We start from the raw sequence: 13,773 nt of genomic DNA on the forward strand, positions 1-13,773 counted from the left end.
ACAGTCAGTAATGTTACATTTGTGAAACGTGTGTGAAACTCTTTATAGAGACCAAACCTGTGTCGTTTCATTGAATTTTCTATGGATTATTGCTTGGCTCAAAAATAATTGAATGTTTCCCAAGTTAACCCGTTTGTATTGTTCGCTTGGGAAAGTTAAACGCCCTTCTGCACAGTCATCCATCAGTCATGTGATTTCAGGTTAAGTCTGCTTGAGAAGAGAAAGCGAAAGTATCTTCTGAGTGAGTCAAACAGACGTGTGAAGAAAGACACTGCACTTCTTGAAGAGGCTTTCTCGTTTAAAATGTCAAATGATGAGAAACGATATGTCACATCTGACAGTAACCTCGGCATTAAGCTCGTGGAAAAGTGCAGCGATATCGGTGAGTTAATTATTTCTAATTATTTAATAGAAATTGGCCTGTCTATTAAATTACTGTTTAGTAAATTATGTAACATCTGTGCTAACATTTCTGTTCTTATTCCATGACCTGAAATACGCATTTCCGTAAATTTGTGTTTTATCATTCTAATGTCTGCAACAATAGTCCACACAGATTCCATTTGATCTAGATATATGATATATATATATATATATATATATATATGACCATCCTCATGTGAGAGACCCCATCCCAAAATGTAAAAGGCAACTGTATAAAAACCCAAATTATACTGTGAAAATTAATATTATAAATGGGTCCAAGTATTATATGGAAAATATTTAGTATAGTATTTAGTAATATAACATTTTATTTGTACTCATTACAGTATACTGTATTTAGTTAATTATTTACTTACTATTTTAATTTGTATTATTCATGTTAATCTAATTTGTATTTATTTTCTTGTTTTAATTTAGTCTTTGGTTATTTATTATAATCAAATTTTGGATTATTTATGTGAATTTGATTAATTTTTTTGTCAGTTAGAATTCTATTATTTGAATCATTTTTTATTTATTTGCTTGTTTTGTTTATACTACTCATAGTACTGTATTTATTTACATATTTATTTTAATAAAATTTGTTATTCGTTTTAATCTCATTTGTATTTATTTGTTTGTTTTAATCTAATTTTTATTTATTTTAATCAAATTTTGGATTATTTATTTGAATATTATCATATGTTATAATTAGATTATTTCAATCCATTTGTTATTTGTTTGTTTATTATACAAATATGTTATTTATCTAACTAAAACTGATTATTTATTTGATTTATTTGATTTTAGTCATATATATATATATATATATATATATATATATATAACCTGCATTGTTAATCCTTTTGATCTTTAATTTAAAAAAATCACAAACATCTAACCTTTCATTGGAGAATAAGAATTGAAAATGGGGGGGAAATATCATTATGAAATACATATTTTCTCTAATTCACGTTGGACACAAGTATTGGCACCCCTAGAAATTCTTATGAGTAAAATATCTGTGAAGTATATTCCCATTCATATTCACAATTTTGAGCACTCCAGGGTGATTATGAACATGACATTATCCAGCCATGGCTTCCGGTTTTACAGGAATATAAATAGGAGGGAAAACAAAGGCCAAATTCCCTTAATCATCATCACAATGAGAAAAACCAAAGAATATATTTCTGAGGTGCAGCAAAAGATAATTGAGCTTCACAAATTAGTGAAGTGGCTTTAAGAAAAGAGCTAGAGCAGTGAAAATTCCCATTTCCTCCATCAGGGCAATAATTAAGAATTTCCAATCAACATAAAATGTTATGAATCTGCCTGGAAGAGGACGTGTGTCTATATCGTCCTAATGCACGCTGAGGAGTAGAGTTTGGTAACACTTTATTTCGATAGTCCACTTTAGACATTCTATTAACTATTAGTAACTTTGTAACTACATGTCAACTAACTCTCAGAGTAGACTGTTAGGGTAGGTTTAGGGTTAGTAGAATAAGTTGACAAAGAAAGTGTTAGAAGATATGACATGTAGTTGCAAAGTTACTTACTGTTACTAGAATGTCTAAAGTGGACTATCGAAATAAAGTGTTACCAAGAGTTTGAGTGGCTAAAGACTCTCCAAAGATCACAGCTGGAGAATTGCAGAAAATAGTTGAGTTTCAGGGTCAGAAAACATTAAAAAATAATTGTCAAACAGCACCTACACCACATGTTGTTTGGGAGGGTTTGAAGAAAAAAAAAAAAGCTCTCATCCAAAAACAATCTCCAGCATATTCAGTTGTCAGACATGACTGGAACTTCAAATGGGACTGGCTTCTATGGCCAGATGAAACTAAAAAAATAGCTTTTTAGCAGCAAACACTCAAGATGGGTTTGGTGCACACAGGGATAAAAAGTACCCCATGTGTACAATGAAATATACTGCTGTATTTTTGATGTTGTGGGCCTATATTTCTGCTGGAGGTCCTGGACATCTTGTTTAGACACATGGCATCTTTGATTCTATCAAATACCAACAGATAAAACATAAAAAAGTGACTGACTCTGTTAGAAATCTTATAATGGGTCATGTTTGGATCTTCCAACCAGACAATAATCCAAACACAAACCTCAAAAACAACACAAAAATGGGTCACTGGACACAAAACCAAGCTTCTGCTCTGGCCATCCCAGTCCTCTGAGCTGCACCCTATAGAAGAAGAGTGGGGTGAACTGAAGAGGAGAAGCTGGGGATCTGAAGGGTCTGGAGAGATTCTGGATGAAGGAATGGTCTCTGATCTCGTGTCAGGTGCTCTCTAACCTCATCAGGCATTATAGGAGGAAACTCAGAGCTGTTAAACTGGCAAAAGGAGGTTTCAAAAAGCATTGAATAAAAGGTTGCCGTTAATTGTGGCCAATGTTGAATAAAAGGTTGCCGTTAATTGTGGCCAATGTGTATTAGAGAAAAACATTTATTATGTACTCTTAATATTTACTCTTCTTTGAAAGAATTGTTAGTCTTTCTGTTCTGTTTATTTTGTAATTGCGAGTGCAACTCCCTGTGTTTTGCTTTATCAGAACAGGGGCGTAGCCATCATAGTCCATAGTTCAGGAAATAAATAAACCACATATCACTCAAACCCCATATTGCAAAGAGACCATGTAAATGAACTGAAATGACAAACATTATCTGTTTCTTTATATATAGATGTAAAATAAATAATTGTGTGGATTAAGTAATTGTTAAATAATTATTAATTGTAATTAAATAATTTAATTTGTCATTTCCGCCAATGATCATATGTTTGTTTTTTGTGTCATTCAAGCACTTTCCAATTAATTTTGTTATTTAACTTAACGGGGCGGTTTCCCGGAAAGGGTTTAAATTAAGTCAAGAGTAGGCTTAATCTAGAATAGTTAATTATGGTTTAAAAAACAGCTGTTTTAAACACAGATTAAGTACAGATTACTAATTCCCCAACTATGGAGTCCTGCACTAAAATAAATTAGATTAATTTAAAACCAACTGTGCTATTCTGAATTGGCACAACAGAGGTTGCCTATAAAACACTGAATGAACCAAGAACATCTTAAAATTGTATGGAACTGAGAAGCAATATTTCTGTGGTGTTTAATACGTGTCATTTCCCCATCAGATCCATGTGATGATGATCCAGATGTTTTAAGAGCTAAATTATCCTGTGGTCACATCACTGGACCACAGACACTTACAGACTACTGCAGAATACAGCTGGATCAGGTAAGTGTATATTAGTCGTTATTAGTACATCAGAAACAGATTTTAGACTTCTCATTTTCAAATATTTTTATTATAAAACAATGTTATGGTATGTATTCAGCTATGGTATCACATATTCCGCATCAAAGGTTCCAAAAGCAGGTTTTCACACCTTTGGTTCCACAAAGAACCTCTCAGTCACCAGTTCTTAAAATAACCTTTTTTTTTTCCTTATTGTAAAAAACATTTTAATAATAAAAATACACTTTTTTCCCTATAAAGAACCTTTTGTTGAATGGAAAGGTTAAACGGACCCCTCTGGTTTTATAAAAAATATCTTCATTTGTATTTCAAAGCTTAAGAAAAGTCTCATGGGTTTGGAACCATATGAGGATGAGTAAATAATGACAGAATTCTCATTTTTGCGTGATCTATCTCTTTAATTGCAGGGTAAAGCTGAGCTGAGATGCCCTGAGTGTAAAGATCTTTGGTCTTACACTGAAGTGCGTAAACTAGCCAAACTCACACCTGAAGAACAGCTATACTTTGAGGAAAGATTTGCCAACAACGCTACTAGAAAGATAACAGACATCAAGAACGTAAGGACATATTCTACACCTTTTTATTCTTAGAAACATCTGTATGGTTCAGTTATTGTTCATGTGCTCTTTCTGTCTCACAGTGTCCTGGTTGTGATTGGTTGATCGAGAGATCAGACTCATCTAATCTCAGCGTGCAGTGCACCGTTTGCTCTGTAAAGAATAAAAAAACCTTTGAGTTCTGCTGGCAGTGTTTGAGAGAATGGAAAGGGCAGCATCCTCGATCTGATCGATGTGACAATGAAGGCTGCTGCAACAGAGATCTGGATCTGCTGAGAGATTGTGCAACTATTATTTTACAAGATGCTGCAAATATTGAATGTCCAGCTGTTCGTGCTTGTACAACATGTGGTTTGCTGCTTAACCACAACACACAGATGTGTAAATCTGTTACATGCTCGAGGTGTAAAACAGTGTTTTGTTTTGTCTGTCTCAAGCTCAAATCTGAATGTGGGAAGACAAGTGGTTTCTATAAACCCTGTTCAGATGGTTTGGCTCCACGACAGACTTCAATTCCATTTTGGAGAGATAAACAATAAATAAATGTATTGTTTTAGAAAAGAATATTGAAAAATCTAATAATTTACAAGTGCTGATACAGTGAAAATGATACAATTGGTACTATTTCTTACACAGTTTATTTTGTTCATGCATTCAGATTAAGCAGATGATCTAAGCAGCACACAAACTCACACACTGTTTCTCTTGCTTATCCTTCTTTCCTTGTTCTTGTGTTTTCTTGATCGTGGACAGTTTCACTGGTTTCTTGATTGTTTACTGCCTGCCCCGACCATTGCCTGTCTTTGGATTACTCTCATCTCGTCTTTGAAGTTGTGTTTTACTGGTGTTTGACCCTGTCTGTGTGGTAGATTTTTATTGGTTAAAAGATGAATTGTTCGAGTGTAATCATTAGTAATATAGCCATTTAAATATCTAGTTATACTTCCATTATAATCCTATATGCCTATGTGTGGAAAATGCCTACGTGGCAAAATGTACAGACCTCAGATGAGAAACATCTGTAAAAACCATAAGTGGGGGGCTTTCTTTAACATAACAAGACTAGAGAGGAGGGGCTTTTCTCTCTAGAGAACTGTATGCACAAAGGAACCATTCTATGTATGGAAAACCCCTTAAAGTCAGAACTGTATAAAAAGAAGACAAGATGATCATTCTGGAGATGTGTTTTCGCTGCAGAGAGAGCCATCTCCGCTTTATTATTTATTATCATTGATGATGTAATAAAGTGTATCTCCTGGCATCAAAAACAAGACTGAGTGTGGTTCCTAAGATGAGAAGCAGAAGACACCACATCTGTTTCTGACAACGCTCTTGTTATAAAAGCTGCATGTGGATCCTAACTCATCCGTTACAGGTGTAAGGTTTACAAGAACAAATTGACATGAAAATATTAAACACAATGTATGTGTTTACAGTCTTAGCCAAGTATGTGATCTCAAGGCACCTGCATTAACACCTTACATTAAACTATTGCTAAAGCAATTTCACAAAAGCTAATTATGTATGTCTATTCAGAGAGTTTACATTTTTTTTTAATAAAACAAATTTTAGGACAAATGAACTATACCATACTAAATATTCAAATGAGTGTTTACGGAGGATGAGAGACATCATTTATAAATATAAAACATGTTATGACTGTTAATGGGTGTTAAATTTTAAAAATCCCTGATTTTACTGTTCATCACAATATTTTAATTGGGCCATGAAAAGATATTCTGAGACCTATAAGCCCCAGTGAGACATCCATTAGTTACACCATTTCTGACAAGATCTCAAAAAATTATTTTAATGTACTTCATGTATTATAAGCCTTCCGAAGCTATAATTTGGCTATACGTGAGGAATAAGTCAAAATGTAATGATAATTATAATACACCCATAAACTTTGTCAAGGACCAGAGTTTATGCTGCTCAGCACTGAGACAATGTTATTGAATATTTGAATATGTAAAAACTAAAATGATCACTGAAGAAAGCCTCTGTGGATGAGATACATAGGTTGTGATTTAATGCGAAATTAAATCATGAAAGGAGTCTGATGATAGCAACTGCTCTGCTTGTAGTGATTTTTCCCCTATTTAATTATTTATGCTAAGCTTTTCAAAACAGGTCTCCAGGTCTGCGTCAGTCACTCTCCTATTCGCTCTCGTCTTGAGTGACCTCAGTGACCAGCTGTGGTTGATAATCTTCAGCCTGTAAGAGAGAGCAAAACAAACCAAACAACAAATGATTACATCATTGATCAATTAAACAATGGACTGAGTATCAAATTAATTACAATTACTTTTTATATTTTACATCATGTGTTTGTTAGTAAATCCTCAACTGTATCACTCATCTGTGATCATTCATCTCAGAAATGTTTAAATGGAAAACCTTTAATCACAAGTCAAGAATTAGATTATCAGACACAGAGTAAGTGATGGTCTCTATGGTGGAGCTTTATGCTACAGTGATGTGTCCAAAAACTTTCTGCTGTAGAGAATTTAAGTGAAATGAATCTAGGTGTCTTCACTTGTTGTCCATCAAAAACACATTTTTACATCCCTTGAGTGTTTCTTAAAAACATCTAAACAGCAGCAAAATACTGACACTCACCACAGTTTCTCCAGTTTACACCGAGGATCTTTTAGTAGATCTGAAAGCTGCTTCACTCCTGAATCTGTAATGTTATTGTTACTCAGGTCCAGTTCTCTGAGATGAGACGGGTTTGATCTCAGAACTGAACTCAGATCAGCACAACCTCTCTCACTAATATAACAAGATCTCAACCTGTGTGTGAGAGGAACAAATTATCCCTTTCAGTGACAGTACAGAGATGAAAGATGCATTTACAGATTGTTTTTTTCTGTTGCTGACATTTTGAAAGAGAACTTGCTTCTTTGAAAGAGAACAATTATGTGTCACATTGAGTTCGCTTATATGAATTTGCATGGTTAATATTGGTAAAGCAAAATTGTTTTAATCTCACTAATTAATAAAATTAATTTTGATGAATTTTGAACAAATTCATTTTGTTTGTTTGTTTATTTATTTACAATATATTTTTTTTGATAGTGCAGCATTTGACTATTGGAAGGTTAATTATTGAGAGCTTCTAGAGCACTTTATTATAATAAATATACTGTAAATGCTAGTAACCGAGGGGATTTGATCTCAGAACAGCAAAACAGAAATTCAGTAAGAAATACAGATATTGCTAGTCTGTCTGCTGAAAAATGATTTTACAACAAATGACCAATTTTACAACATATATACAATACCAGTATTATAATCATACCACAGTTTCTCCAGTTCACACTGATGATGTTTTAGTAGATCTGAAAGCTGCTTCACTCCTGGATCTGTAATGCTATTGTTACTCAGGTCCAGTTCTCTCAGATGAGACGGGTTTGATCTCAGAACTGAACTCAGAACAGCACAACCTCTCTCACTGATACCACAAGATCTCAACCTGCGAGTGTGAAGAAAGAAAAAAAAAAGTTCCATCTTTCTGTTTATTTCCATGTGGCTGAAAAACACTTGAAGTTCACAATAAAATAACTAATACATATGAATGACATTATTAAGTAAGGGATAATGTACATCCAGCTGGTTGTTATCTCAGAATAAGCCCCAACAGGGTGATCAGGTCTTGTATCAGCCTGAAGGGGTTTATTCTGAGATAACAACCGGCTGGATGTACATTATCGCGCTTATTACATGGCTACTTGCCACATAAGTAAATAATTAGACACAAAATATTGATTTGAGTTGAAAATATTTGAACGCAAAGCTTCCGTGAAGACAGCAGTTGCGAGCAAGCAGCAAATTCAAGCTAGACGGACATTTAAGGGAAACGGTGCAGTCAAACCACTCATTACACAACATTTCACCACAAAAATAATTAAGGCAATAAAACAATTAAGACGAAAATTCCGACTGCTGTTACCCGGTGTTAGGGTTATGTTTAGTTTTGTTCTGTTTTCATTGTGTTTTCAGTGTATCTGTTCCCCTGTGACCTAGTTTTACTTTGGCTCCAAATTGTCATTTCGTTCACCTGTGTTATATTAATTAACTCATTAGTTTGCTCCCCTACAAATACTCTGTTTTCTCTTAGTCAGAGTCCGTTCTCGTTTGTGTAATGTTGGTGTACTTGCCTGTCTCCTGGATTTGTTTATTAAAATACCTTTTGTTTATATCCTTCGTCCTCATGTGTGTCCCTCACCAACCCGTAACACCCGGATGAGCCTGTGTTATTAGCTTTTACCGGTTGTTATCGAGGGATAACATACCTCGGAATGTCGCGACTGACCAATCAGAATCAAGTATTCCACAGAGCCGTGTAATGATGATAAATATAAATCAAATAAAGCCACTGACACTCACCACAGTTTCTCCAGTTTACACTCGGGATGTTTTAGTAGATCTGAAAGCTGCTTCACTCCTGAATCTGTAATGTTATTGTTACTCAGGTCCAGTTCTCTCAGATGAGACGGGTTTGAGCTCAGAGCTGAACTCAGATCAGCACAACCTCTGTCACTAATAAAACACGATCTCAACCTGTGAGTGTGAAGAAACACATGTGATATGAACAAATGTTAATGTCCCGTGAGGATCAGAAAAATATGCACTTTTGGGTTTCTACAATAATTAGAGTCAGGCAAGTTATTTACTTCCATCCTTAACCTCTTTATATCTGTTGACGTGTGTTACATGCCCCAGTAAGTGCTGGGCTTGTGTGTTTTTTTTTTTTCTCTCTCAAATTCTCTCGGGCATATTGACCTGCTAAAAACAACCTCCTCCTAAACACATTCACATAATCCAATAGGCTTATTGGAGGCTCTTTCCCCTTCAAACAGTCTTCTAGAACAGCCAAAGGACTCCGGACTTTATGCCCAAAAACTAGTTCATTAGGGCTAAAACCTAAACTAGATTGTGTTACCTTTCTTGCTGCCAAGAGAACCAGTCCCTCCTCCCAGTCACGTCCCAGTTCAGTACAATAAGCACACAACAAAGTCTTCAGGGTCTGATTGAAGTGCTCTAACTTTGCAGATGGTAAGCACTTGACTGTCAATGTTTCACTCATAACTGCTTCAATATCTCAGCAAACATTTTGGAGGTAAAATGTGTTCCCCGGTCACTTTGAATAATTCTTGGGATACCAAAAATGGCAATAAACTGTGAGAGAGCCTTTAGTGGTAATTTTCCGTAATGGAAAAGCTGCTGGATAACGGGTGTTTTGTCACATAACCATTAACAAAAATGTACGCCCTGATTTTGAGGGAGGCAACAGCCCCACACAGTCAAGCTTTGAATTAGTTTATTTGAAAAAATAACTGCATTTGATGATCCATGTCACATGCAGCATAACACGACCAATCACTAACTTGCTTATTTGATTAGTGATAAAGCGCAAAGTATTTATATAAAAATAACCTACAATGATAATTGTAATTTGTTTTGCTCTGCAAGCTAATATACAGCAGACCAAATTGTGAACTGCTATTCACCCAATCACTGAAGTGAAAACTGAAGTGAAACAGACTATAAAAAGTGCAACACTGCAACCTTGATCTGCTTCACACGTCATTGACTATGTAGATCAGCATAAACTTAATCCCATTAGACCAGACAGTCCTGAACTCACCCCAGTTTCTGCAGTTTACACTGAGGATGTTTTAGTAGATCTGAAAGCTGTTTCACTCCTGATTCTGTAAAGTAATTCTTACTCAGGTCCAGTTCTCTCAGATGAGACGGGTTTGATCTCAGAGCTGAACTCAGATCAGCACAACCTTCCTCATTAATACGACAAGATCTCAACCTGTGAGTGTGATAGAAATGGATTGTTAAACCTTTTAGTCAGAATACAGTGAAAATGAGACATCATCAGATAATCACACATAAACATAAATATGTACAGTTATTGCTGGGCTCTTAGGAACACCACCGAGAGATAAGATATGTCATCTGAAAAGTGTCCTAACAAGTCTGTCTGTGTGTGCTTGTAAATGGGGTTCTATTGTCTGTTCATGCTTCCCGTGATCTTGCCCATGTTGACTTCTGAAACAGGAGACAACATTACTAGCCGGGTTTCCATCTAAAGTTGTAAATTTAACTTGTGCACAAAATTGGAATATGGCATAAAACATTTGCAAATAAGCACCGTTTCCATCCAACGAGTCAAAGAGAACAAAATTGTCACTTCCTGATAAACTGGCACTAAATATCACTAAGAAAAGTCAGAGGAGGACACACCATCTAATGCTGGATTCACATATTCTGCATGATCAGTGTGTTTTATTTCTGCTCTCATACACTGAGATTACAGCATTCACACAGAGAGCATGCTGTGTGGAGTGTTACATCTCTTTCACTGAAATAAAACCACCTCACTCATGGATGTGTGAATCCACTACAGATCATCAACACTGCAAACATTGAACTTTGCAGCTGGTATCCAACAAGAACGAGGCCAGAGTGAGTTTAGCTTGATTTTCAGTTCAAAACCTCAAAAAATTATGCAGTTATAGAATAATAGATGTTTAGGATGCTGCAAACAAAACCATCCAATAATTTCACAATTCAGAAAACAAGAAAATAACTGTCTAACTTCATTTTTACCTTTCTTTGAACATGGTAAAATTAAATTAAATTAAATATGAGTGTCACAAACTCGCTCCCTGCCACTCTGTTCTCTCCTGGACTATTGCCTGGACTATTGCCTGTGTTTCTCGGATTACCCCCTTTGACTAGTCCCTCTGGATTGCGTTTGCTGTTGATCGATCCATGCTCGCCTTTGGATTACTCTTTTGTTTTGCCTGTGTTATACCTGTTTGCTGTGTGTTATAATCATGCCTGTTTATCTGACCATGCCTTATCCAAATAAAAGCCAGCATATGGATTTGTACGCCTCATGACCTGGTAACTCCTTAACAATGAGTAAATGAGTTGAGGACAAATTACTTTTACTTCATTTCAAAACACTTTCTTTGTTGGCCATATAAACTCTGAAGTGGACAATTTTTTTAAAATGATGGTCACATTTTGCAGCTTGCTTTGTTTAAATGTATATATTATCTTAAAACAGACAATGATTATATTATAGCTATGACAGTTAAGTTCACTATTTAGTTAAAATGTATAATTTTGCTTTTCATATTTATATAATCTTAGAACTGATAGTTGTTTCTATAACAGCTGTTCACAGTCTCTCTAGAGACCTCTGACATGACAAAACCCACAAACTTTTTTCCCAGACTGATAACATTAAGCCATTACATAATCCAGTAATCACAGGCATTTCACCAACAACAACACAACTCACCACAGTTTCTCCAGTTTACACTGAGGATGTTTTAGTAGATCTGAAATCTGCTTCACTCCTGAATCTGTAAAGTAATTGTCACTCAGGTCCATTTCTCTCAGATGAGACGGGTTTGATCTCAGAGCTGAACTCAGAACAGCACAACTGACCTCACTAATATAACAAGATCTCAACCTGCGAGTGTGAAGAAAGAAAAAAAAGTAGTTCCATCTTTCTGTTTATTTCCATGTGGCTGAAAAAAACATGAAGTTCACAATAAAATAACTAAGAAATATGAACAACATTATTAATAATAAATATAAATCAAATAAAGTCACTGACACTTACCACAGTTTCTCCAGTTTACACCGAGGATATTTTAGTAGATCTGAAAGCTGCTTCACTCCTGAATCTGTAATGCTATTGTCACACAGGTCCAGTTCTCTCAGATGAGACGGGTTTGAACTCAGAGCTGAACTCAGAACAGCACAACCTTCCTCATTAATACCACAAGATCTCAACCTGCGAGTGAAGGGACAGTTATGAATCTTAATAGTTTCTCATTCACAGCTACCAAAAATATTAAAACAACACAACAACAACAAAAATGTACCCCAGTTTCTTCAGTTTACACCGAGAATCTTCGAGTAAAGATGACAGTTTTTCTATTCCTGACTCTGTAATCTCATTCTCACTCAGGTCCAGTTCTCTCAGATGAGACGGGTTTAATCTCAGAGCTGAACTCAGATCAGCACAAGCGTCCTCATTTATATGACATGAACTCAACCTGTCAAAGTCAGAAGACAGAGAGAATCAGATAAAGTCACACTGTTTCAGAGAGCACTCAGACTGTCTGTGTTCACCAGGCACTCACATTTCAGTGCTGTGGTAATTTCCTGATCATATTTAAAAAATGGTTGAAACCTACGTAGCTACTGTCTGTTTTCAGCTTGTTTTCAGTTTTTTTAACAAACATGAAATGGCTAGGTAAAAAAGATGAGTTCTTTACAGTCCAAATGGACAGTTTGAATTGTGTCACAGGGATGGCACCATTACTCCAGAAAGGGTGGGGCAAAATTTGATCATTTAAATTAATATTGATAGCTCTAATTTTATAAAATGTTAAACTAAAAATCATGTGCCACAACAAATGCAATTAGAACATAAATCAAGCAAATATTCTTCAAATTAATTTTATTAAAAAGTAAAGAACTCTCAGTGTTTGCTTCCTTCAATATTAGGGTTAGTTACATTCCACTTATAAAACTAAATTTCTGGATTCTTTTTCTTTTTTTCTTTTCTTTTCTTTTTTTTTTAATGGTTAAAATACATTTTAGTAATCAAAAGCATGTACAATTAATTGAAATCATGACACTTATTCAATTTAACAATTGTATTAAAGGGGTCATATGATGCTATTTTAATTGTTCCTTTCTCTTTGGAGTGTTACAAGCTCTTGGTGCATAAAGAAGATCTGTAAAGTTGCAAAGACTAAAGTCTCAAATCCAAAGAGATATTCTTTATAAAACGCCAACTAGGGATGCAACGATTAACCGCGAGCCGGTTGAAAATCGATTCAAATATGTGACGATTCAAATCGGTTGAGATGCTAAACAAATCACGATTCAGTTAGGGGTAGGAGTTTATATGAATCCATGTCTGAGGGGAACTTACTGTCTTTAGAAAAGTTTAGATGGTATTTTTTCTTTTCCTCTTGCCTCTGTATAATGCATATTAAAGTTTATAAGTGCAGCGCTGCTTTGTTTACAGCGGTAACCAAGGAAAGGCTTTAAGCGCCACCTGCTGGCAGAGAGTGCATCTGCGTCTCGTTCAGCTCGTCTGCTGTTTCTGTTTCATGCAGATATTTTTATGTATAGTTTCACAAAACTAAAGTCAAACCATTCTGTTTTTGCTTCAGATTTCGAAATTATAGAATCTAATTTAGATTAAAAACTGATCATGTTGCATGTATGCAGCATCTTTGTTTGGCTCGTGATTAAAATGCAGGTTGCCTATCATTTTCAATGTTAAGAGCACAGACAAAGCCTTAGTTTGTTTATATGAAGAGATTTATTTTATTTGTGTTACTTATTTATTTGATTTGGGGCTTGTTTTAAAATTTCAATTTAGTTTTGTTATTTACATAATATTTATATTTAAATTTGGTCATTTAGCAGATGCTTTTATCCAAAGCGACTTACAAATGAGGA

The 13,773-nt window shown here is 35.1% G+C and overlaps 1 protein-coding gene and 1 long non-coding RNA gene across 2 annotated transcripts; one reads left to right on the top strand and one right to left on the bottom strand.

Annotated features, from left to right (window-relative positions):
• Positions 1-245: 245 nt before the first annotated feature.
• LOC107573613 (uncharacterized) lies at positions 246-4,786 on the top strand. Its single transcript, XM_016260042.1, has 5 exons — positions 246-382; positions 3,573-3,676; positions 4,105-4,254; positions 4,338-4,669; positions 4,741-4,786. Exons 1-5 carry the CDS (start codon positions 304-306, stop codon positions 4,784-4,786), a joined length of 711 nt encoding a protein of 236 aa, XP_016115528.1. The 5' UTR covers positions 246-303.
• Positions 4,787-6,911: 2,125 nt separating this feature from the next.
• On the bottom strand, positions 6,912-10,076 carry LOC107573621 (uncharacterized). The gene is made up of 3 exons (XR_001607542.1): positions 9,908-10,076; positions 7,559-7,732; positions 6,912-7,050 (listed from the first exon to the last, which is right to left on the bottom strand). It is a non-coding gene; the product is annotated as an uncharacterized lncRNA (long non-coding RNA).
• Between the last annotated feature and the right edge of the window lie 3,697 nt (positions 10,077-13,773).

The sequence above is a fragment of the Sinocyclocheilus grahami genome, unplaced genomic scaffold (assembly GCF_001515645.1).
Source record: "Sinocyclocheilus grahami isolate Dianchi unplaced genomic scaffold, SAMN03320097.WGS_v1.1 scaffold1984.1, whole genome shotgun sequence".
Taxonomy (NCBI): Eukaryota; Metazoa; Chordata; class Actinopteri; order Cypriniformes; family Cyprinidae; genus Sinocyclocheilus; species Sinocyclocheilus grahami.